General features: G+C 43.8%; 1 protein-coding gene across 5 annotated transcripts; it reads left to right on the plus strand.

Moving 5' to 3' along the window:
* Positions 1–1,179: 1,179 nt before the first annotated feature.
* Positions 1,180–22,794, plus strand: LOC140908482 (L-threonine 3-dehydrogenase, mitochondrial). 5 transcript variants are annotated; one of them, XM_073335673.2, is made up of 10 exons: positions 1,180–1,309; positions 2,040–2,195; positions 12,008–12,210; positions 12,681–12,723; positions 16,597–16,667; positions 18,628–18,777; positions 18,891–19,063; positions 19,938–20,028; positions 20,993–21,262; positions 21,553–22,794. In XM_073335673.2, the coding sequence occupies exons 3-10, from the start codon at positions 12,027–12,029 to the stop codon at positions 21,690–21,692; spliced, it is 1,122 nt and encodes a 373-aa protein (XP_073191774.1). In that variant the 5' UTR covers positions 1,180–1,309; positions 2,040–2,195; positions 12,008–12,026; the 3' UTR covers positions 21,693–22,794. The 5 variants fall into 5 exon arrangements, with proteins under 5 accessions (XP_073191774.1, XP_073191776.1, XP_073191775.1 ...); XM_073335674.2 differs by lacking the exon at positions 1,180–1,309 and adding an exon at positions 1,331–1,479; XM_073335675.2 differs by lacking the exon at positions 2,040–2,195.

Consider the following 22,794-nt stretch of genomic DNA (forward strand, 5'->3'; position numbering starts at 1 on the left):
ATCTGTGTGTCAGGGTTAGAACAGGTGAGTAAAATCACTGAGAGGGAACCAGGATCCTCTGTCTCCAATGACTATCCCTGCTAAAGTCAGGGAAAGAACTCGGGAGTCCTGGCTCTTCATCACCCCATGCTCTAGTGACTGCACCACCTATCTGCCCCAGAGATGGGGACAGAACCCAGGAGTCCTGACTCCCTCTCACCCTGATCTCCAGACTCCCCAGACCCCCTGTCTGCCCCAGAGATGGGGCCAGAACCCAGGAGTCCTGACTCCCTCTCACCCTGATCTCTAGCTTCCCCAGACCCCCTGTCTGCCCCAGAGATGGGGCCAGAACCCAGGAGTCCTGACTCCCTCTCACCCTGATCTCCAGCCTCCCCAGACCCCCTGTCTGCCCCACAGGTGGGGACAGAACCTAGGAGTCCTGACTCCCCCTCACCCTGATCTCCAGACTCCCCAGACCCCCTGTCTGCCCCACAGGTGGGGCCAGAACCCAGGAGTCCTGACTCCCCCTCACCCTGATCTCCAGACTCCCCAGACCCCCTGTCTGCCCCACAGGTGGGGCCAGAACCCAGGAGTCCTGACTCCCTCTCACCCTGATCTCCAGACTCCCCAGACCCCCTGTCTGCCCCACAGGTGGGGCCAGAACCCAGGAGTCCTGACTCCCCCTCACCCTGATCTCCAGACTCCCCAGACCCCCTGTCTGCCCCACAGGTGGGGCCAGAACCCAGGAGTCCTGACTCCCCCTCACCCTGATCTCCAGACTCCCCAGACCCCCTGTCTGCCCCACAGGTGGGGACAGAACCTAGGAGTCCTGACTCCCCCTCACCCTGATCTCCAGCCTCTCCAGAGGTGGGGCCAGAACCCAGGAGTCTCTTCTGGCACCGCCTCAAGGCCCTGTGATGTCACGGCAGGACGTCACCCGATGACATCACCACTCACCTGCTGTTACTCCGGAGCCCAGGGGTGCCTGGGCTGACCCGGCCTTCCCCACTCTCGGGGGGTGCGAAGCTGAGGCGCAGGGAGAGGCTGGCCCGACGCCTTTAAATCTTTCCCCGTGTGGCCGGTTTCCAAGGTTACCGCGGAGGTGATGGTAGCACTCTGGCCCCGCCTCCCCAAGCAGCAGGCCTATCAGGAGGCTCAGGCTGCCCGGTGGGGGCGGGGCTTCAGGGGCAGCGCGAGCGGCTTGATAGAGGAGTCGTGGCGGCGCGCGCGAGCCCTTAGCCCACGTACCGTTGGGCTGCCGCGCGTGGTGGGGGCGGGGGTCAAGGCAGCGGGCCGAGCGAGCGGAACCAATCGCTTTCCTGCTGGAGGGGTCAGTACCGTTGTGGGGGAGCAGAGAAGATGGTCCGGCCCCGGGCAGCTGCCTCTGAATGAGGGGCGGGGCGACCCGGGCGGGCCCCGCTGCTGATTCTCCTCAGCTCCGGCTCCCCGCGCCCTGGGGTCCGCCCCTCCCCATCCCCAGTGGAGCCGACGCAGCTTTGGGTTGGTCGACCCCCCCCCCCCCCCCCGTCCCTGCTTTACCGGCGTTTCCTGGCCGCCGCAACTACTCCCCCTCCCCGCGAATAGCGGCGGGGGGGAGGGGGGCGGGGCTGAAACGGGGGTGGGGGTGTCTGGGGCCGGGAGCTGAAGGCGGGCGGGCGGGGGGGGGGCACGCGCTGGGACTGGGGGGGGGAGAATTGAAGAGACCCCCCCCCCCGTTCGCATCCCCCCGCAACGCGGCCCAGCGGCGGAGCGAGAGCCAGGACGCCTGGGTTCCCTCAGTCGGTGCGTGGTCTTGGGGGAATTAACCCTCCAGGTCCAGGGGCTGCTCCTCCGAGGGCGCTGTGAGGGGCGGCGGGATGTGTGTTCATAGCTCGCTCTGGGGTGAACTGGGCTCTAGCAGGATCCTCCTTTATAAGGTGCTTTGAGGTTTACTGGTGCTCCCGAGGCGCTCGGGGTTATAACATTTTAAGGGTGTGGGGAGAGGCCAGGAGCTGAGCTGGGGCCACTTTTCCATGGCCCAGACTCAAGGGGTCAAGGGGACATCTTGTTTGTGTTGGCAGGTTGGCCTGGGATTGAGGTTCTTGCACCAGCCCGGTTGGGTCCTGCAGCTGCTGAAAGGGTGAAGCAAGACCTATAAATCAGTGACTGGGGTGCTGTGTGCTGTGCATTGCATCCTCGGCATAAGCTGAGGCTCTTGCCAAATGCACCTCCTCAAGGCGAGTGTTAACTCAGCGCTTTGCTCTTATGCGCCACGCCAATGCCTTATGAAGATCCAGTCGCTTTAAAAATTAAAGTGAAAAGCTTGCGGCGTCATACTGATGTAAGAGGCACGGTCTTGACAAGGAAGGTAGCCAAATAGCTGGGAAAAAAAGCAGTTAGATTAATTCTGACAGCTACTTGGGTCACTCTAAATGCCCCCACTGGCAGTCTAGAGATTTTGACTTTACAGATAAGTATTATTAATAATACTTAATATTTCTCTAGTGCTTGTCATTCAAGTCTCTAAAAGCATTTTGCAAAATCGAACCTGTTGGTTAAGAATTTAATACTCCATGCAGTTACTGCATTTATAGTCTCTGATAATTAAGGTAGTTAGAAGCATTCATTTACTAGAATTTAACCTGGGGGAAAAAATCCTACCTAGTTTAGTGAATCATTGTGTCTGATGCTGTTTTCTTGTATGGGTTAGACTGAAATAATTCTGAGTTTTAAAGAATACCTGTTTTCTGTAAATTGTCAGTTTAGACCTATCATCATGACAACAGAAATAAGTTTCTGTTATTTCTGTATTCTTTAAGGTTTCAGAGTAGCAGCCATGTTAGTCTGTATTCGCAAAAAGAAAAGGAGTACTTGTGGCACCTTAGAGACGAACAAATTTATTAGAGCATAAGCTTTCGTTCTAATACATTTGTTCGTCTCTAAGGTGCCACAAGTACTCCTGTTCTTTTTTTTTTGTATTCTTTAAGTATACTGTAAGTGTACTAAGCAGACCTTAGTGACAGTGAGGCTTTTATGAAAAACATGGCAAATGATTACAGCTTTTCTTTTTGCCTTACTGTAGCATGTATTTTAAAAAAAAATAATGCTTCAGTTGATTACTGAAGGAATCTAGTTTTTCCCCTTGCTTTCAGCAACCAACTTTGGGTCAAGTGCTGCTTTCCCATGTAGTTCCTTTCATGCTGAGGGCATGCTGTAGAGCAGTGGTTCTCAAACTTTTTTTTACATGGACCACTTAAAAATTGCTGGGGGACTTGGTGGACCACTTAATGATCTTTCCAAATGTTGTTTGTACCATTAGCTAACTATTATAAAGCGCATTGGATAAAAGCTCTCTATAAAAAAAAACCCTTAATAATAAATTTTTTTTGTTCTACAAATAGAAGCACACAACTTATATTTTAATATCAGTAGTCTTACCTTTCTAATGCAAGGGATGTGCCCTCTCTCCCCTGCCACAGCAGCCCCTGAGCTGGGGCTGGGAAGGAGGGGGGTCTCTCTTCCACCACAGCAGCCACAGAGCAGAGGCTGGGAAGAAAGGCCATCGCTCCCAGGCAGCCACAGCCCTGGAGCTGGGAAAAGTCACCTCTTTCTCTGGCCACGGCAGCCCTGCACATCCCAAATTCCCCCACCCCCTATTCTCACCGCACTGCCACCCCACCTACCCTCTATTCCCTCCAAGGTTACCTCCTCACCTTACATGTGCATCTCCTCGAGGCTCCAGGCACCTAATTAGTGGAGCCACACCTGCGTGGCTCCACTAATTAGGTGGGTGGCTCTTCATTCTCTCATGTGCGGCCACCCAGGCATGCACCTTAGAGGGAACTATCCATGGACCACCTGAATGGAACTTGCGGACCACTGGTGGTCCACGGACCACAGTTTGAGAACCTCTGCTATAGAGAGCCCAAGCAGATGAGCAAAAGACTGCAGAGGAGTAGGTGAAACCATGGTAATCACCTCTCTCAACTCAAAGATCCTTCCAGAGCAGAAGTACAGTAGGAGTCTCCTATACTACCTTTATGGGTAGGAAGGAAGCAAGAACTGCAGAGGGGCAGGAGAGACCATGGTCCAAGAAGGTCCAAGTGTAGAGATAGGATCTTTCTCAGGTCACCCACTTCAAGAGCTTAATATTTTTAGGTTTCAGAGTAGCAGCCGTGTTAGTCTGTATCCGCAAAAAGAACAGGAGTACTTGTGGCACCTTAGACTAACAAATTTGTTTGAGCATAAGCTTTCGGGGGCTACAGCCCACTTCATCGGATGCACAGAATGGAACACATAGTAAGAAGATATTTATACATACAGAGAACATGAAACAATGGGTGTTACCATACACACTGATCACTCTCCTTATAGTGTGTATGGTAACATCCATTGTTTCATGTTCTCTGTATGTATAAATATCTTCTTACTATATGTTCCATTTTATGCATCCGATGAAGTGGGCTGTAGCTCACAAAAGCTTATGCTCAAATAAATTTGTTAGTCTCTCAGGTACCACAAGTACTCCTGTTCTTAATATTTTTAGTAACTTGTAACTCAGATATGATCTGTCTTTCTTTGTTTTAAAACGCAATCATACTGAGCCTCAGTCTCTCTCTCTGGGGGTGGGGAAGAGGCAGCAACGTGGCATGTTGTGTCATCCATGATGGTTCAGACTGGTTGGGGCAGGTAGTGGGAAAAGAACAGGGGGAATGTGTTTTGGAGAGGCTGATCTAACAGCTGTTACTTTAACTAGTGTATGGGCTATAGACATAACCAGAGTGCATTGCACTCCTGCCGCTCGTCTTCCCTGCCCTGACTTGTTCCTTGTGCTGGTGCAGCAAGGAGGGAGTTGTAGGAGCTGGCTACCCCCATTTGAGGTTCCTTTGCTTGCAGGTGTTTTTTTTTTCCCATTGTCCTACCTGGTTTGCACAAATATTATGATTGTGGTAGAGAGATTCTAAAATCTTGACTGTGGCTTCCTGACCTTTTTGAAATAATGTGATGGACGCAAGCCTATCATAGTGGAGGCAGGTGCTTGGCAAGCTTCCTCCTCTGGGTCCCCTAGCACACTTTAGTCCAGTAACACCCTTACTATTCTAGTCTGGAGCTACTCTTGAACAGAGACTGAGGCCTGGTCTACGCTAGCAAATTAGGTCAGTTTAATTATGTCTGTCAGAGGTGTGAATAATGCACACCCCTGAGTGGTGTAGTGAAATCCACCCCCTTACCATGCTGCTCACAGCGGCAGGAGCTTGCAGCCCGCTGCTTGCGCAGCGAGCTGAGGCTGCAGTGAAGGGGGAACAGTGGGGGAGGGTTCAGGGGCGAGTTTCAGGGGCCGGGTAGGATGGTCCCGCAGGCCGTAGTTTGCCCACCTCTGGAATAGAATGAACCCGTCCAACTAATTTCCAGTCTGGCCAGAAGTAGACTTTAGATATGGGTCATTGAAACCCCTTCTATCCAAATGTCCCATCACCCACTCCAAAAACAAAAAAACAAACAAAAAAAAAACCCAATAACCTTCAAGCAACTTAACAAAGATACCAAAATAGGTAGGTACTTCTCTAGTGAATAAAGCCTAATGCTGTAACTCAAGTTTATAAGTATTAGCCAGCAAGAAAAGAATAATCTCACCAAGGTAAGTAAAGAGACTAAACCATCAATTTCTGAAGAATTTAAACATTCTTTTAAAATAATTCAGTGTCTGGTCCCTGTGGTTATGAAGGTAAACTTCTGAATGTGACCTAATGCTTCAAAGCTGTGTTCCAAAGTGTGTCGAAAGAATTATTGTGCCTCTGCAGTTGACAAAGAAAGCTGTAAACTGCTGTGTATTTAGAACTGTGATTCATGTCTCTTTCACGGCTACTATTACAAACCCTTTGTACAGCAATGAAAATAGAAATCATGTCCATTTCACACCCTTGCTGCAGCAGAAGAGGCAAGCACCAGGGAGCTACATATGGGAGAGGGGGATTTAAAAAAATGATGCTGGGGTGAGGGTAGTAAAATCCCCCTTTTTAGTCTTTCTCCTGTCTGAGGTTGCAGGAGTAGTGGAGAACTGCCCCTCTCTTCCCTAGGGATGGACTACTGGAGTTCACCCACATACTCCCTGCTTTAACCCACCAGATCGCTTCGCCCTTTTCTCTCAGTATATTCATGTTTTCTAATAGTGAAAGCACAGATTGTGGTAAGTTTCTTCTACCCACTCCTCCAGTGACACTGTGTATTCTTGGTAAAATGAACATCTTCAAAAATAAGTGTATGCATGAGCATAGCTGGGTCACACAACAGCTGTCCAGCCCACTGAAGCTACAGCTGAGATTTTGTATTCTGGGATTTGACCTTTCTTTTTATGCCTTGGGCTTGATTTCCGGTTTAATTTATTGCTGAAGCTTACAAAAACTTTACTCATTACAAATTAAACTCATAAGTTCCCTTATCTTCTTATTTTTTAAAGATCTATAAAAATCATTAATATCCAAACTAGGGCTGTCAAACGATTAAAAAGATTAATTGTGATTAATACCGAGATTTTAAAAAGATTTAATTTTTAATTGCACTGTTAAGAACTGAATACCATTTATATAAATACTTTGGATTTTTTTTCTACATTTTTCAAATGTATTGATTTCAGTTAAAACCCAGAATACAAAGTGTTCAGTGCTCACTTTATTATTATTTTTATTACAAATATTTGCACTGTAAAAAAATAGAAAAAATAGTATTTTTCAATTCACCTCATACAAGTATTGTAATGCAATCTCTTTATCGTAAAAGTGCAATTTACAAATGTAGAATTATTTTTACATCACTGCACTCAAAAATAAAACTATAAAACTTTAGCCTACAAGTCCACATTTGTAAGTTGCACTTTCATGATAGAGATTGCACTACTGTATTTGTATGAGGTGAATTGAAAAATACTATTTATCTTTTTTACTGTGCAGATATTTGTAATAAAAATAATATAACGTGAGCACCATGCTCTGTGTTGTAATTGAAATAAATATATTTGAAAATGTAGAAAAACATCCAAAATATTTATAATAAATGTAAATTGGTATTCTATTGTTGTTTAACAGTGCAATTAATAGCGATTAATTTTTTAAATCAAGTTAATTTCTTTTGAGTTAATCTCTTGAGTCAACTCTGGTTAATTGACAGCCCTAATCCAAACTGATACTGGGGAAAGCAGCCAGCTAACTTATAAACATGTTTTTTTCTTTTACATCAGCAACAGGTGCTCATGTTACCCTATCAGCACATGTAACATTTGCCAGACTCCAGAAAAAGGGTAGTCGACTGAAAGATTAACTTGTTAAATGCTTGTCAGTTGTGAGGGTATTGCGTAATTTTTTCACAAGCTTATTACAAAACTTGGAAATTCTCGGCTATTCAGCACTGAATTGCTGCTTTGCATTTTAACACAAGCCTGTTTGCTTTTTATTAATGCTTTGCACTATCAGTTATTTAAAAGCTATTCTCTTTAAATGGTTTTAGCAATAATCATATGTTGTGTACTCTCTTTAGCTAAGAAATCTTGTTACATATTTTCAGTATTCTCTACCTATCAGCTGGTAAAACAAGGTGGGTGAGGTAATATCTTGTATTGGACCTACTTGTGTTGGGGAGAGAGAGAGAGAGAGACGAGCTTTGAGCTTGAAAGCTTGTCTTTCTCACCATAAGAGGTGGGTCCAATACAAGATATTACCTCACCCACCATGTTTCTCTAATATTCCGTGGCCAACAAGGCTACAACAACACTGAATGGCACCTGGTAAAGACCTCACAGAATCACATTTGTTTGATTTAAGATGTTCCTGGCTGCTGCTGTTCTCTCCCTCCCTCTTCCTCTTACCTACCAGCCAACTCCTACTCTTTGTAGGATTTTGATTGGCCTAGCAAAGAGGCAGGGCTCTATAAATTCCAGACGCAGGCATCCCTTTCCCTTCTGCTAAATCACCAACAGAAAGAAAGGTAAGCTCAGATAGAATAGAAACAACTCTGATTTATTGCATCATCTTAAATGTTTATCATTTCATTTTTAATAAAAAATGAATGTTAACATTCAGTACACACACTTCTTTGGAGAAACTCTTTGGTTTTATTTAATTAGGATAGTGAACAAATTGTTGATTCTTTTGTTAATTTCCCTCACAAGCTAATATAATGGATGAGAAGCTTGTCAGAGAATCTAGATGGCAACAGACGTTTGACATTTGAAATGAGACAAGAATATTTTCTCTTTGGGGTGGTCAGGAAAGAGAAGGCTACCTGAAAAAAGGAGTTTGTTATATTCGTAATAATACTTAGCACCTTCCATCTTCAAAGCTGCTAATAAGTGGTAAAGTGATGCGGATGACTATAAAATAACAGAATATAATGGATTTCAAAGTTGCCTTTTCAAATTAAGGTCTGGATATTGAGAAAACTGAGTTTGTGCCTTATGCCTCTTCTCTGTTAAGTGATGCTACTAATTTATATTGGAGTCATGCTGCAGCTTTTGCTGGAAACTGGTTGTGTTGGAAATGTTTTTAGGACAGTGATTGCTGTCTGAATTTCCAGCAGGAGCCTTTTTCCTTACTGTGCAAACATTAAGAGTTCATATGAGAAGGAGAGAGGAGGAAATCATCTTTAATAGCATCTATAAAACCAACTTACCCATCTGTGAGGTTACTCTGAGTCAGCCTGTCTGGCAGAGAATTGGGGTGTGTGAGAGAGAGATGGGAAGGGCTTCAGTGATTGAACTCCACATTTTTCATTAAAACAAAAAAGTATAATTTCAGAATGGATATGTAATGTATACTTGCTGTAGCATGTGTAGGATTTCAGGTAATGCTTTAAGGTGTGGCTTCTGCTGCAATGCAAGTAGTGGCCTAGCCTAAGTACCTATATTGAGAGTAAGCATGAGTGGAAAGGCTCAAGTGTAGCTTGACGTAAGTAAATGACAGGGAAGTGACTTTGCGAGTCGCAAGACTGATGATAAACAAATGCAGTAAGTCAGTAGATTAGGATGAAATAAGAAACTGCAAACAAGTTATTGATATTTTAGGATACTTTTAAGGAGCATATGTAACTGACAGTCTCAAATATTAACCACAGTAAAGCCATAGCAACTAGTGACACAAATGCTAATGATTGTGAAATAGGTGGATAATTAACCTTTGAAAACTGAGGACCCTAAAATAAGTGGAGTGTGGAAGATCAGATAAGGAGAAAAGGGGTGAATTAATTATGAATACACATAGGATAAAATGGGTGTTAGCATAATGTGATATAAGAGAGGGTGACACCCAGAACATAGTTGAAAAGAACTGGATGACTAGACAGTAGAAACTGGGATGTGCCCATTCTCCTGATTAGGGGTTTCACCACAAGTGACTGTAATAAAGATTTGTTATTTCTTGGGGGTCTGCTATCTAACAACTCTCATATTGTGGCTTGTCTAGGGGTGAACGCTAATCAAGTAAATATTAACTATTCAAGTAAATAAAGAAGGCTACAATGTTCAGTCTCCCTCCCCCCTGTTTCCTCTCCAAATATATGGACGGGGTGGGCAGGGGGAGGAAAGCAATCCAGAGGCTTGCGGAAGTGCCTCTAACTGAGCAAGAACTACATGCACTGTGTGCCATTTTTGACATGAAACAGTATTTGATTGTAAAGCAATTTTGTAGATTAGATTTTATAAATAGGGCTTCTGAGTTTTGGCTTTAACCAATAAAGACATAAAAACCTAATTAAAAAAAAAAATTGTTAAACACCAGAAAAATACTAGAAATGGTAACTTGTATCTAAGGACTTGTCTACAGGGAGCAGTAATGCGGTCTGTGGGGGGTGATATCTAGTTCACTAATGTGTTGCATGCTAATTGGTCCATGTAGATCCTATTAGTGTGCACTAAAGACTCCCAAGTGTGCTTTAATGTAGTGTTGTTTGAAACAATATTATGTTAAAGCATACTAGAGTATGTTACTTATTACCATATATTCAAAGAGGGAGCTCCCTCAAAGCCCCCAGTTTTTGCACATCTACATAAAACTAAAAGATGCTAAAAAAAATAAACCCTGGAAACAGCAACCTTGTGTATAATAAATCGTTCTGCTTTTTGCTTGCTTCTCTGGTTCCAGTCATCCTGTAAATAGTAAAAAGAAAAGGAGTACTTGTGGCACCTTAGAGACCAACACATTTATTTGAGCATAAGCTTTCGTGAGCTACAGCTCACTTCATCGGATGCATTGGAACCATGTCAAGGTTCCTTCCCCACTCTGAACTCTAGGGTACAGATGTGGGGACCTGCATGAAAAACCCCCTAAGCTTATTTTTACCAGCTTAGGTTAAAACTTCCCCAAGGTATAAACTATTTTACCTTTTGCCCTTGGACTTTATTGCTGCCACCACCAAGCATCTAACGAATATATAACAGGGAAAGAGCCCACTTGGAAACGTCTTTCCCCCCAAAATCCTCCCAAACTCTACACTCCGTTTCCTGGGGAAGACTTGATAAAAATCCTCACCAATTTGCATAGGTGAACACAGACCCAAACCCTTGGATCTTAAGAACAATGAAAAAACAATTAGGGTTCTTAAAAGAAGAATTTTAAATGAAGAAAAAGTAAAAGAATCAGCTCTGTGTGTATGTGTATATATATATATATATATATATAAAAAATGTTTGTTTGGGGACAGTGATGTCCTACAGATGATTTACTGCAGTTTCCGCTGATGTAATTGCTTCTTCTTGATGCAATGTTAAGAAAAGCTAGGTGAAGGACATAAATCCACACTGTGTAGGGGTCAAGCACAGGAGTGTATTACATACAGCGCTGACTGAGTGTCACCTCGCTTATTAGGCTTAGAGACACTGTCAATCAATTGATTATAATGGAATATATGGATTTTCCACAGGCGGGGGAAAGTGACAGGGTAGGCAGTCCCACAACCTCGGATAGGTCTAGTAGCAAGACATGATAGCACTGTAGCCAATCATCAAAGGTTACATAATGTCTCTGCCCATGGTCTCAAGTTAACAAATTAACTTTTAACATATAATTAGTACTTTAACAAATGTATTAGTATGAAATATATATATATTGAATTCTGATTTGGGGTCCATAGGAATGAAGTAGCTCCTTTGATTGTCCAACAGATACATATCTAGGGGTAAACGCAAAGAAACAGTGAAAGTATATGGCATTAAAGATTGTCTTTCAAGTTGTTCATTTGTGTTTTAAGGCAGGCATTGGTCCCTGGGAAACTAAGGTGGGAGGAGGCCATATCTTATACTGACATGCTTGAACCTTTCATAAACCCAAGGTTGGATGTGTGGGAGGAACAGCTCCCTACAGAAGAAACTAACACAACAGAAACAGGGCTTCTTTGTTCTGTTTGCAACTTTGAATAAGACACAATTATTGCCCACAACATCTGGTGTTTTGCTGACCAGGCATATCTTAACAAAAGCAAGGTTATCTTTGGTTATTCTGCTTTCTCTTAGCTATTGCTAGGCCTCTGACCTCTTGACTGGACTTTGGGCCTGTACGCAAATCAATATACCAGGTTATTACATCAGCAATGGATTTTAACCCTTCACTTGGCCATGAGAATGTTTGTTGACTCGACTTTAGGTAGTCTCTAGAATGTATCCATTTAACCCATGTAGTGACAGCTTTCAATCATAATAGTAGGTACTGTTGCTTTTTAAGCTTGTGCCTCCATTTGCCATAGGTATCGTGATTTCTGATACTCACCACAAAAGGGACTAGGCAGAATGTTGAAATGACACCACCTTGGGTTCTAACTGTCTGCTACACTGGACTCTTTATACTTGTGAATATTTTCTTCTGCTAATGCGTGTGATGCTATCCTTATTCATTCTATTTCATGAGCTGCATATAGCAGGTCATGGCACTGGTTTGGTACTTCAGACAAAACTGGGGTTGCATAAAACTTTCCTTAAACACAGACTATTCTACACAGTTCTAAATGTCGGGAGACTGTATTTTTTCTTTTAAAGAATAATTTGTGACTAATACTTTCCCTCTTCTCACAGCTTTATTTAAAAGACAAAAATGGCAATTGTAAAGAACTTGAGCAGAACTCTTAGTCAGTTGCTACAGAGCCCCAGTTGTGGATGTCAGACTTCCCTTGTGCCAGTTAGATGTATTGGTGTCTCACCACGTCAGGTGACCTCAGATGCCAACTTTCATTCAGTATCTTTTTCAGAGACTGATCATCCTCGAGTGTTAATTACAGGTTAGTCATCATTTAATTACTTCATTCTTATTTTTGTTTCTCAGTTGGCAGTCATTTTTTCTATCGAGGCCTGATCCTGAGAATTGCTGAGCATCTACAAATTCCATGTAAACAACCAGGAGTTTTGAGTATTCAGCATCTCTCTAGATCATTATTATGATGTATTATTTTGTATTGCAGAAGTACCTGTAGCCCCCAGTTAGGATTAGCAGAATATTGTGGCTTTTTGGGCCAGTTTATTTTAGAGATATAGTAAAAGCATCCCTTTCCCTTAAAACAGCGTATTCAGTTTCTTGTTTCTGTGTAAACAAAACTCTTCTATTTTGGTTCCCATAACAATGTAGTTGAAGTATTACGTTTTGAACTTCTATTGGTCTATAAGGACACATAAGTAACAGTCAAATATTTCGATATCATTATCTTTTCTTTGACTTGGCTTTTGTTTTTACAATCTCTGTTTTCCTCTTTAGGGGGCCTGGGCCAACTTGGGGTGGGACTTGCTAAACTCTTGAGGTATGTTCTGATTTTGTAATTTTATACATCTTAAGAAGTTAAAAATCCCACGACCAAGGTTTTCAGAAGTGACTGGTTATTTTGAACGTCTCAAGTTGAGCACCCAAAATTTCTTATGAAAGCTAAGAATCTTAGAATGCTGAATGGGACATTTAAAATTTAAAAGTCCATATTTTAACATGTCCTTAGAACTCCTGCTATTACTTCAGAAATCCAAGATGTAATTAAGATTCAAAACATAATTTTACACCTTTTGTGGTGTTTATTCTTATACCTTTTACTCATTTTAGAGCTGAAAAATGACCAGTCATTCTTCCTTTTGTTGGTATTTTTGGCCTTAGTCCTGCAAATGTGTGTAATTTTGTACATGTGACTTGTCATTGGGTTCAGTGAGACTACTTGGATGCATAAAGTTAAGCATATATTTTGAGAATCTAAGGCCTTAGCTTGTGGTAAGTTTCCCTTTTTGTTTTTCATGCACTATCACAGTGCTGCTGGCTTTGAGTTCCCAATATCTCAAGCAAATGTTTAATTTGTATGTCTCTTTTCATGATCTTTTTTGAATTCTGTTGATACTACATTTTTTAGAAACCCACTTTGGGTTTTCTAAAACCCACCAACTTACTAAACACACAAACTTTTGGACCTTGCCATAACTGATGGTGTTTCTTGAAGAGAATTTCAGTGATAGTAACTTAAAAGATAAATTTTTCTATCTCTTATAGTGCAGTAGCTGCATCGTAGTTACGAATAACAGGAATGTTAAGATTTTATTTTGCAGTTGAATGGGCAAAAAGCCATAAGATAGAAACGTCGATATTTGAATTTTTCATGATAGTTTGATGTAAAGTGAATTGATGCAGAGAGAATAATAAGAGCATAAAATGATCCCTTCTGGCACTTTTTCACTGGATTATCTCACTTTTTTCTTTGTATTGCTTTCACAAGAAAACACTCTAGGAGCTGTTCATCCACATTCTTGATCTAATGTGCTGATTCCTAGATATCTGCTATACACAGAGGCAGTATTTGTCTATAGAGCATTGTAGCCATAATGGGAGCACCAAAACAAATCCTCCAAATTTGATGAGGACAGTGTGGCGGCGTGAATGCTGTTGGGGGCAAGAGGGAGCAGCTTTCGCTTCCATCTTCAACAGATAACAGAAAGCAATATGTATCCCAGCTTTGTCAAACTTGCACTCTAATGCAAAACCTTAGCATTGACCTCAGCAATGTTAAGGCAGAGTAACTTTCCAAATGTCAGATGTGCTGATATGTAGATATAAAAGCATATGAGGTCACTATTAAGGTTGTGTGTTAGAGTGTCAGTTTGGTAAAGCAGGATTACATATTGCTTCCTGGTATCTGTTGGAGATGGAAATGCAAACCTTAGGAAGTGTTGGAGTATGATATCAAGAGTATCTTAGGCAATGTACACGTCTTTCCCCTTAACATCTTACTGGCATTTTTTTGTAACATGTATGGACAGTGTGTGCTGCTGCAACTTTTAACTGCTACTAAACCTAGTTTTTGTTTGCAAATTTTCCGAGAAGAGAGAAATTTTGGCACCACGTCTGAAGCCTGGTCTACATTTAAGAATTAGATCAACCTAGCTGTGTTGTTCAGGGCTGTGAAAAATTTTGCACCTTGTGCAATACAGTTAGGCCAACCTAACCTCATGTGTAGACGTGGCTGGGTCTTCTGTCAACCTAACTATTGGCTTTTGGAGAGGCAGATTAATTACATCAGTGGGAAAAACCCCTCCTACTGAGAGAGGTGTCACGGAGTCCCCGGGTGATGCTCTGGAACTGCTCCCTAGGAAGCCAGGCGGGACTCTGGTGAGGTCTCCTCTCTGTGAGCAAACTGTCTTCAGGCAAAAAGCTCACACGGCTTCCACCTTCCTGGGTTTGACCTCGGAGCATTCAGCATCCTCTGCCCCTCCATGCACTTTCCACAGCAAGTCTGCACAGGTGGGGCTCCTGAGAAAGCCAGAGGGTCCTGCACCCCAACTTCGCAGTCAGATGTGACTCTTAGCCAGCCAGTAAAACAGAGGTTTATTAGATGACAGGAACGTGGTCTAAAACAGAGCTTGTAGGTACAGAGAACAGGACCCCTCAGCTGGGTCCATTTTGGGGGCAGTGAGTCAGACAACTATGTCTGCACTTAACTCCTCGTCCCCAGCCAGACCCAAACTGACTCACCCTCCAGCCCCTCTTCCTCTGGGGTTTGTCCCTTTCCCAGGCCTGGAGGTCACCTGATTCCTTTGTTCTCCAACCCTTTAGCTATCACCTTGCAGGGGGAAGGACCCAGGCCGTCAGTTGCCAGTAGACAGAGTGTCGGCCATTTAGGTACACTGGGCCTTTGCTCTCCAACAATTACACCCCCTTATCTCATCTAGAGACTTAAGAAATGCATAGGAGAAACTGAGACACCCCTACAGTATTCAGAGGAAACATTAAGAACTGTCCCACTTAGTCACAGTAGGAACCAACTCTACTACAGCAACACAACTGGAGCCCAGTAGCTTACTCCTGGGGGAATTCTGCACTACTGCATGCACATAATTAATGAGCAGTGCACATTTTTTATTTTTTTGTGCAGAAAAAAGCTTCTGCTGAAATGTTGCTGCCATTCCGCCTTTTCCCCACCAGAGGGTGCTGTGGTGATAGAACACAGCAGCAGCACCCAAGCAGCTAGGGAAGAGAGTCTGTCAGGCCAGGTCAGGAGAGGGGGGCTATAGGAAGCAGAGAGCTTGGAGCTGCTGGGGGTCAGACGGGAGCTCAGAAGGGCTAGTGGGGGAGGACAGACTGGGACAGGGGCTGAATGGGAGTGGAGGCGCAGGGCCACAGCGGGGAGGGAGGTGCAGGGCCATGTGGTGATGGAGGAGGGGGTGCAGAGCTACTTGGGAGATGGCTGAGTGGGGGCACAGGGACACATGGGGGCAGGAGGAGGGGGACAGGGACAGTGGGGGCACAGACACATGGGGGGGACAGGGACACATAGGGATGGGGGTGGCTAGGTGGAGGCACGGAAGCGATGGGGATTGGGGGGAGTGGGTGTCTGAGTGGGAATGGAGGAACACATACAGGTGCAGGAACGCATAGGGACAAGGGCAGATGTACCTGACTGAATGGGAGAGGCTAGGGATCAGCCAGGGTTTGCATGGGAGAAGCTCCCTAAAAATCCCTCCCCGTCTCCCAAAAAAACCTGTTCCATACTTTTTCCACCCATACCCAACAACCCTCCAAGTTCCTACCCAGGCTCCTTCCCAGCAATTTTACTTCCCTCTCCCTCAGCTCCTCGGTTACCCCTGACTCCCACAAGCCTTTGCACTGCTACTGAGGGGTGCGGGAAATACGGTTCTGTACTGTAGTTTAAATGAATTATTACTCACAGTTCTGTATTAATATGCCTAGTAAGGAATCTGTTTGTCAAAAAACATTTCCTGAATCTTTTTTGTTGTCTGTATTGTTATAGACATACTTGCTGATGGGTATTTTCAAATAAATGACCAAAAATAAATTGAAACCAGTTTGATTATATTGTGTTATTTTGACAAAATATGCAGAATTTTGCAGAATTTTAAAATATTGGTCACAGAAATTTTAGTTTTTTGTTGCAGAATTTTTTGGCTCAGACTTCCCCCAGGAGTAATAGCTGTACCACTGCAGCGGCTGTAATGTGGACGTACCTCGAGAATTAAAAAGATAGATTGGCATGAGTGCTTGCACTAGACAAAGTCATACCATAAAATTTACTCTGCCCAAATGACTTCTCCAAATTAGTTCCTATTAAAACTAATGTAGCAGAACAGTGAGTGACACATTATCTTGAAGAGTACAAGCTAATTGTACCATGTGCCTTCCTTTTCAGGAAGCGTTTTGGAAAAAACAACGTGATCCTGTCTGACATTAGAAAACCACCAGATCATGTCTTTTATAATGGTAAGTGACTGGATTAGCATATAGAGAAATCTTCATATTGCCTCTGATGTTGCTCATCCCCTGCAAGACACAGCCAAGCATTTGAACTATGTATAGTTCTTAAATTAATCAAACCACTTTTCAAAGTATTTTTATGATCTTGAAAATTCTGGGTGTTTCATTCTGACTTCTGTGAAATCTTCCCAGAAATTGGATTTTTTTCCTTTGGGTAAGGTGCATTAACATACATCTTGAATATCTTCTTCCCTTCTGATTTTTGTTGACCAAAATACATCTTAAAGTTAAATTGGCTATGGCTTTCATCCCAGTTGGTTTAACCCTCTTGCTTCTGCTGTAAGTGTTGATGCAATTTAAATTTTCCCAAAAGAACTGGGAAATGAAATCCACATTTTGTACATACTGAAATCACTTTCTTATATGCGGTATATGCTGAAATTCATACAAGATTGCCAGTATGGATTCACATAGTGGCAGTACTGCCTTGGAACTTGGTTAGCCTCCTTTCCTTCCCTTTTGCCATAAATAAACTATAAAAGGAACGAGTCTAGAGGCATTTCAATAATATTATGTAAGCTGGTCTCTGACCTCATACTACAGCAATGGTCTCCAACCTTTTTACGCCCAAGATCACTTTTTGAATTTAAGGACAACCCAGGATCTGCCCCACCCTTTCCCCAAGGCCCCGCCCTATTAATTCCACACACACACACCATCACTCGCTGTCCCCCACCCTCGCTCACTTTCATTCGGCTGGGGTAGGAGGTTGGGGTTCAGGAGGGGGTGCGGACTCTGGGCTGGGGCCGAGGGGTTCGCAATGTGGGAGGGGGATCTGGGCTGAGCTGGGGGCAGGGGTTTGGGGTGAGGGGTGCAAGCTCTGGGAGGGAGTTTGTGTGCAGGAGAGGGCTCCGGGCTGGGGCAGAGTGTTGGGGTGCAGACTATCAGAGGGAGTTTGAGTGCAAGAGGGTTGGTGTGTAGGAGGGGGTACGGGGTGCTGGCTTGGGGTGCAGAAGCGGGTTTGGGATGCTGGCTCCAGGAGGGGTCTGGGGGTTGGTGCAATCTCCTGCTGGGCAGCACTTACCTCTGGCGGCTCCCAGTTGGTGGTGCAGCATGGCTGCTGCTAAGGCAGACTCCCTGGCTACCCCTGCCCCGCGCTGCTCCCAGAAGGCCCCTCTGGGGGTGGGCGGCACGTGGCTCCGCGCATTGCCCCTCTCTGCAAGCACTGTCCCCGCAGCTCCCATTGGCCACAGTTCCCCGTTCCTGGGCTGTGGGGGGCGGTGCTTGCAGGCAGGAGCAGTGTGCAAAGGGAGGTCTGCCCCGGACCCCACTGGTCACTTCCAAGAGTGGTGTGGGGCCAGGGTAGTCAGGGCGCCTGTCTTAGTGGTTGCCACGCTGTACTGCCAAGATCGCGGCCGACTGGGAGATCCTCTAGGATCGTCCCATCACATGCAATTGACCGGCTGGTAACCACTGCGCTATCGGTGTATGCCAGCAGTTGATAGAGTATATTTGATAGAACAGAGGGTCCCAAACTGGCCTGTGGTCTGCAGAGATGGCTAATTAAACATTGTTAGCTATCCTAGTCTTCAGATGCTAAATGTAGACAAAATACATTAAATACCCTTCTGTGGAGTGCCGAAGCTGCTACAAGGATGTTATGGGATTGCACATGGAAGAGCAGCCGCCCATGAGAAAGTGTCCTTATTAAGATGTGACCCGCGCTGTGAAAAAATTTGCAGAGCCTTTGTGATCGAATCTTTGAGAGAGGGAGAGTATGAGTGCTCTAGTGGCTGCTGCCTACAGAAGGCAGAAACCTGATGCATAAAGTGGACTGAACGATATCTCTGAATAAAGACATGGGCCAGAACCTGTGAACTCATTGGTCCTCCTGTTGTTTTTTTATTGAATTTTGTCTCAAAGTGTCATCTTAGCATCCAGTTTTCTATTTGGTCCACTCTTTTAGGTCCTTTTATCTACTCTGATATCTTGGACTACAAGAATCTCCGTGAAATAGTGGTGAACAATCGAATTACTTGGCTGTTTCATTATAGTGCTTTGCTCAGTGCTGTTGGAGAAGCAAATGTTCCTTTGGCCAGAGCTGTAAACATTACTGGTAAGTGCAGTAACTACAGTAAGTGATTACAGCACTGTTTGACTAGCCTTTCAAGTACATGACATCTCTGGAGGAGATTTTGTTTAAATTCTGATAATTTCTGTTTGTTCCAGGTTTGCACAACGTTCTCGATATTGCAGCTGAGCATAGTTTGAGACTCTTTGTCCCTAGCACAATTGGAGCCTTTGGACCCACCTCTCCCCGAAACCCAACTCCGGATCTCTGCATTCAGAGACCCAGGACGATCTATGGAGTCTCCAAGGTTCATGCTGAGCTCATGGGAGAAGTAAGAACTTTGTTACGGATTGTTAGTCTCGATGGAAGGTGGATCACTGCGGTGTTCTTTCCTCTTCCTGTCTTCTCTTCCTACAGACATATTTTCTTAGTAGTATGAGGCAACTGTTGATGCTTTGCCTGAGGGGTTTGGGGTGGGAAAATCATAAGTTCTGTGTGAGGAATTAGCATGAAGTTGGAAGTTAATGAACACTTGAGTTTTAGTATTGTTTTGGCTTCTGACTCTTTGTGACCCTAGGAAAATATTTCGCCTCCCTGTTCCTCAGTTACCAGCACGGCATGGCTTGGACAGCTGAGGAATGGCACATTAGTACCGGAAAGTCTTCCTACAGTATATTTTCTAATGACTCCAGGGATCAGGATGGATACCGATCATCAGGGTGGATTAAATCAAATCAAAATAACTGACTGTTCTTATTTAATTCATATTTGTTATTTACATGTTGCATATTCTGGCATGGTAGAGGAGGGAAAGGGTAGGAATGGTATCAGAGGCACTGTGTGCCCCACCATGTGGGAATGGAGGTCACAGAGCCTCTGACATATGACACCAATGGCATGAGGAAGCGGGACATGCGGGCGGGGGGTCACACAAAGCTCCTGGCTTGTGGAAATGGGTTGTAGCACAGAGTCCCTGGCATGGGGACATGGGTGCATACAGAGCTGTTGGCAGGATAAAAGTGATGGAGGGCTTATAGCAAATCTGTGAAATAGAGAGGGAAAGGAGCTTGAGTGTGGGGGGCGGGGGGGAATGGAGGGATGCAAAGAACTGTTGGTGTATGCAGTGTGTTTAGTCTATAGAAGCAACAAAGTGTGCAACCCTCTAGTTTCATGTCTAAAGTCTTGCTCATCTCCTTCTTCAACAGTACTACCACTACAGGTATGGGCTAGACTTCCGATGTCTGAGGTATCCTGGAATTATCTCTGCTGACTCTCAGCCTGGTGGGGGAACAACTGGTAGGAAACTCTTTTTCCATGTCTCAGTATTATAGGTGAGAACATTAGCGTGCAAGCTGATTGCCCCACATAGCAAAGATGAGAGGGACATCAGGGTGTAATTTGTCTGGTGACTTCATTTGCCAAGAAACAACTAACCAGTCACTTTGAAATGCAGTCACATAAATGAATAATGGCCATCATATATAGGTGTAGTCACAGACCAGCAGGGCCGGCTCCAGGCACCAGCATTCTAAGCAGGTGCTTGGGGCGGAAGCTTGAAAGGGGCGGCTGTTTAAATGCGGCAGTGGCAATTTGGCGGCAGCTTCTCTATTCCGCCGGCCACAGCAGCAAATCGGCAGCAGCTTCTCTCTTTTGCCATCCGTGGTGGCAGTTTTTTTCACTGCTTGGGGCAGCAAAAACTGTAGAGCCGGCCCTGCAGACAAGAAATCTGTTGTATCGTATTCTAATACCAAATGTTGTGTGCTGTGTTGTACAGTGTGCCTATCAATGTCTAACTTAGAGTGCACCTGCATACATAGTCCAGTGAAAGTCATTTGAGGACATTTTTGCTAATTAAAAGAATGGTCTCATGAGAAAAAGTGGAACTTTCAGGAGACTAAGGTTGTGTAAAATGAAACACTGCTTCATCTAAATAACTCCTGAAATGCAGGTGAAAATACAAAGCATACTTCTGCTGAAACTAATCTGAGAGGTGCTGAATGGCCCCAGGGAACAGGAATGAAATATGATTCCACCCCAGAGATGGCTGCATTTCTAGAATTCTGAAAAGAATTTTTAATATTTTATTTATTTGCATTACCAAAGCATGTTGAAGCCCAAGTCATAGACCAAGACCCCCATTATGCTGGTGTACAAACACAGAACAACAAAGACAGCCCCTGCCCCAATGAGTTTATGATCTACGTGTAAGACAGATGAGTACAGATGGGGGAGTACAAGGAAACTTTTTTTTTTCCTTCAGACTATGCAGTCCAGATTTTCCATGATGCCATAAAGAATGGCAAATTCCAGTGCAACCTAAAATCAGACACACACCTCCCAATGATGTATATCGATGACTGCCTGAAGGCTACGCTAGATGTCATGGAAGTGCCTGCTGCTTCACTTAGCATGAGGACTTACAACATCAGTGCCATGAGCTTCTCTCCTGAGGAGCTGGTGCAAGAGGTCAAGAAGCATATTCCTGAGCTCCAGGTGACCTACAATGTAGATGCTGTCAGGCAAGCCATTGGTTAGTATCTGCTTTTTCATTCCATTCCATTCCATTCCAGTGATCCTGTATCAAACTTGTCTGGGTGAAGTCAGATGCTGGGACAGAACAGTATTTCCCTTTTCCCCCCCTCATCTCCTATGTGTTCTCCTTAGACACTTGCAGTTTGTTTTGATCTTGATGACATCTGGAAGTGTTGCTGTACTATTTGAAACTCTACTCTGGTACTTACTTATGAAACTTTGAAAGATCTTTGCTATAAATCTCATGCTCTGTGTTTTTTCCTCCTCCCCCCCTCCCCTTCCTTGTAGCTGACAGTTGGCCGATGAACTTTGATGACAGCAATGCCCGGAGAGATTGGGGATGGAAACATGACTTTGATCTTTCTGAACTGGTGACCACAATGTTTAACATCCTTGGCTCTGACTCCCGGGTAGCCCACATTAACTGAAACTCCTTTTCAAACCTGGTTTCCAAACTCCGACAGAGGACCAGGGAGAAACTGCTGAATTAGTTCATTATGCTCTAAGTCTTATAGCAGGTAAATTATAAACTTTACATATATTGCAATAGAGTTGGGGTTTAAATACTATAGTTTGAATTCAGTGTGGTTATTTGAGACAGTACCAAATTATTTAGTAAAACTACAGCATCATTAAATGAGAAACATATAGGATTCTTGAATTTTAGCATTTAAGAAGCTAGAAAAAAAAATCTCACTATAGGGCTGGTAATGCTATGCAGTCATTCCTACTGCCTGAGTATCCTTCTGAAAACAACACATGGCAACATTACAAAGCCTTGTGCTTAGACACATACTGAAGGATTGACAAAGTATACATTAATCAATCATTTCCTTAGTGGAGGTAGCTAGTTGTGGATTGTAGGAAGGTGGGATTGTCCCTTCCCTCTCCCACCAACAGTTAAGAGATCAGAAGAGCCATTTTATTTTTAAACTTGACAATGGTCATTAAAGGTTATTCATTTTAAAGGGAAACCTTTTAGTTAATAGTTCAACCTTCTAGCTAGGTATAGTGCTAGGTAAACCTGCAATTTGTTTACAGATGAGATTCAGAATGTTTGTAGCATTAATCTTATGTCCATAAATGTAAAGGAAAAGAAGACTTGAATTCATGACGCTTTTAAAAATACAGAGTTTTCAAAACAAGCTTTTTTGTGTTCTTTAGAAATTCTGTTTACTTCAGTTTTGTTGTAAAGATGAATTTGGGACACTAAAAATCTATGTTGCATATCTGAATCTATAGCTATCCTATTTAAAGTAGGCAATGCCCAGGAATGAGCTCACCTTTAATTAGTACCACATTTGGCCTGTTTCCATTCACATTTACTACACCATTGTGATCATATGCTGCAGAGAGCAAGTTTTTAAAGGTAGGTTGTGACTTGAGTCAGTTGTAAAGCTGAGCCAGTCTTGAAAATACCTGTTCCAGTCACTGTACAGTGTGCGCTATGTATATGTGTATTTGTAGATACTATTTATGTGTAGATATAATAAATTTGTATGCTTCAGAGGAGTGGAATCCAGAAGTTGA

This window comes from Lepidochelys kempii, chromosome 3, assembly GCF_965140285.1.
Source record: "Lepidochelys kempii isolate rLepKem1 chromosome 3, rLepKem1.hap1, whole genome shotgun sequence".
Classification (NCBI taxonomy): domain Eukaryota; kingdom Metazoa; phylum Chordata; order Testudines; family Cheloniidae; genus Lepidochelys; species Lepidochelys kempii.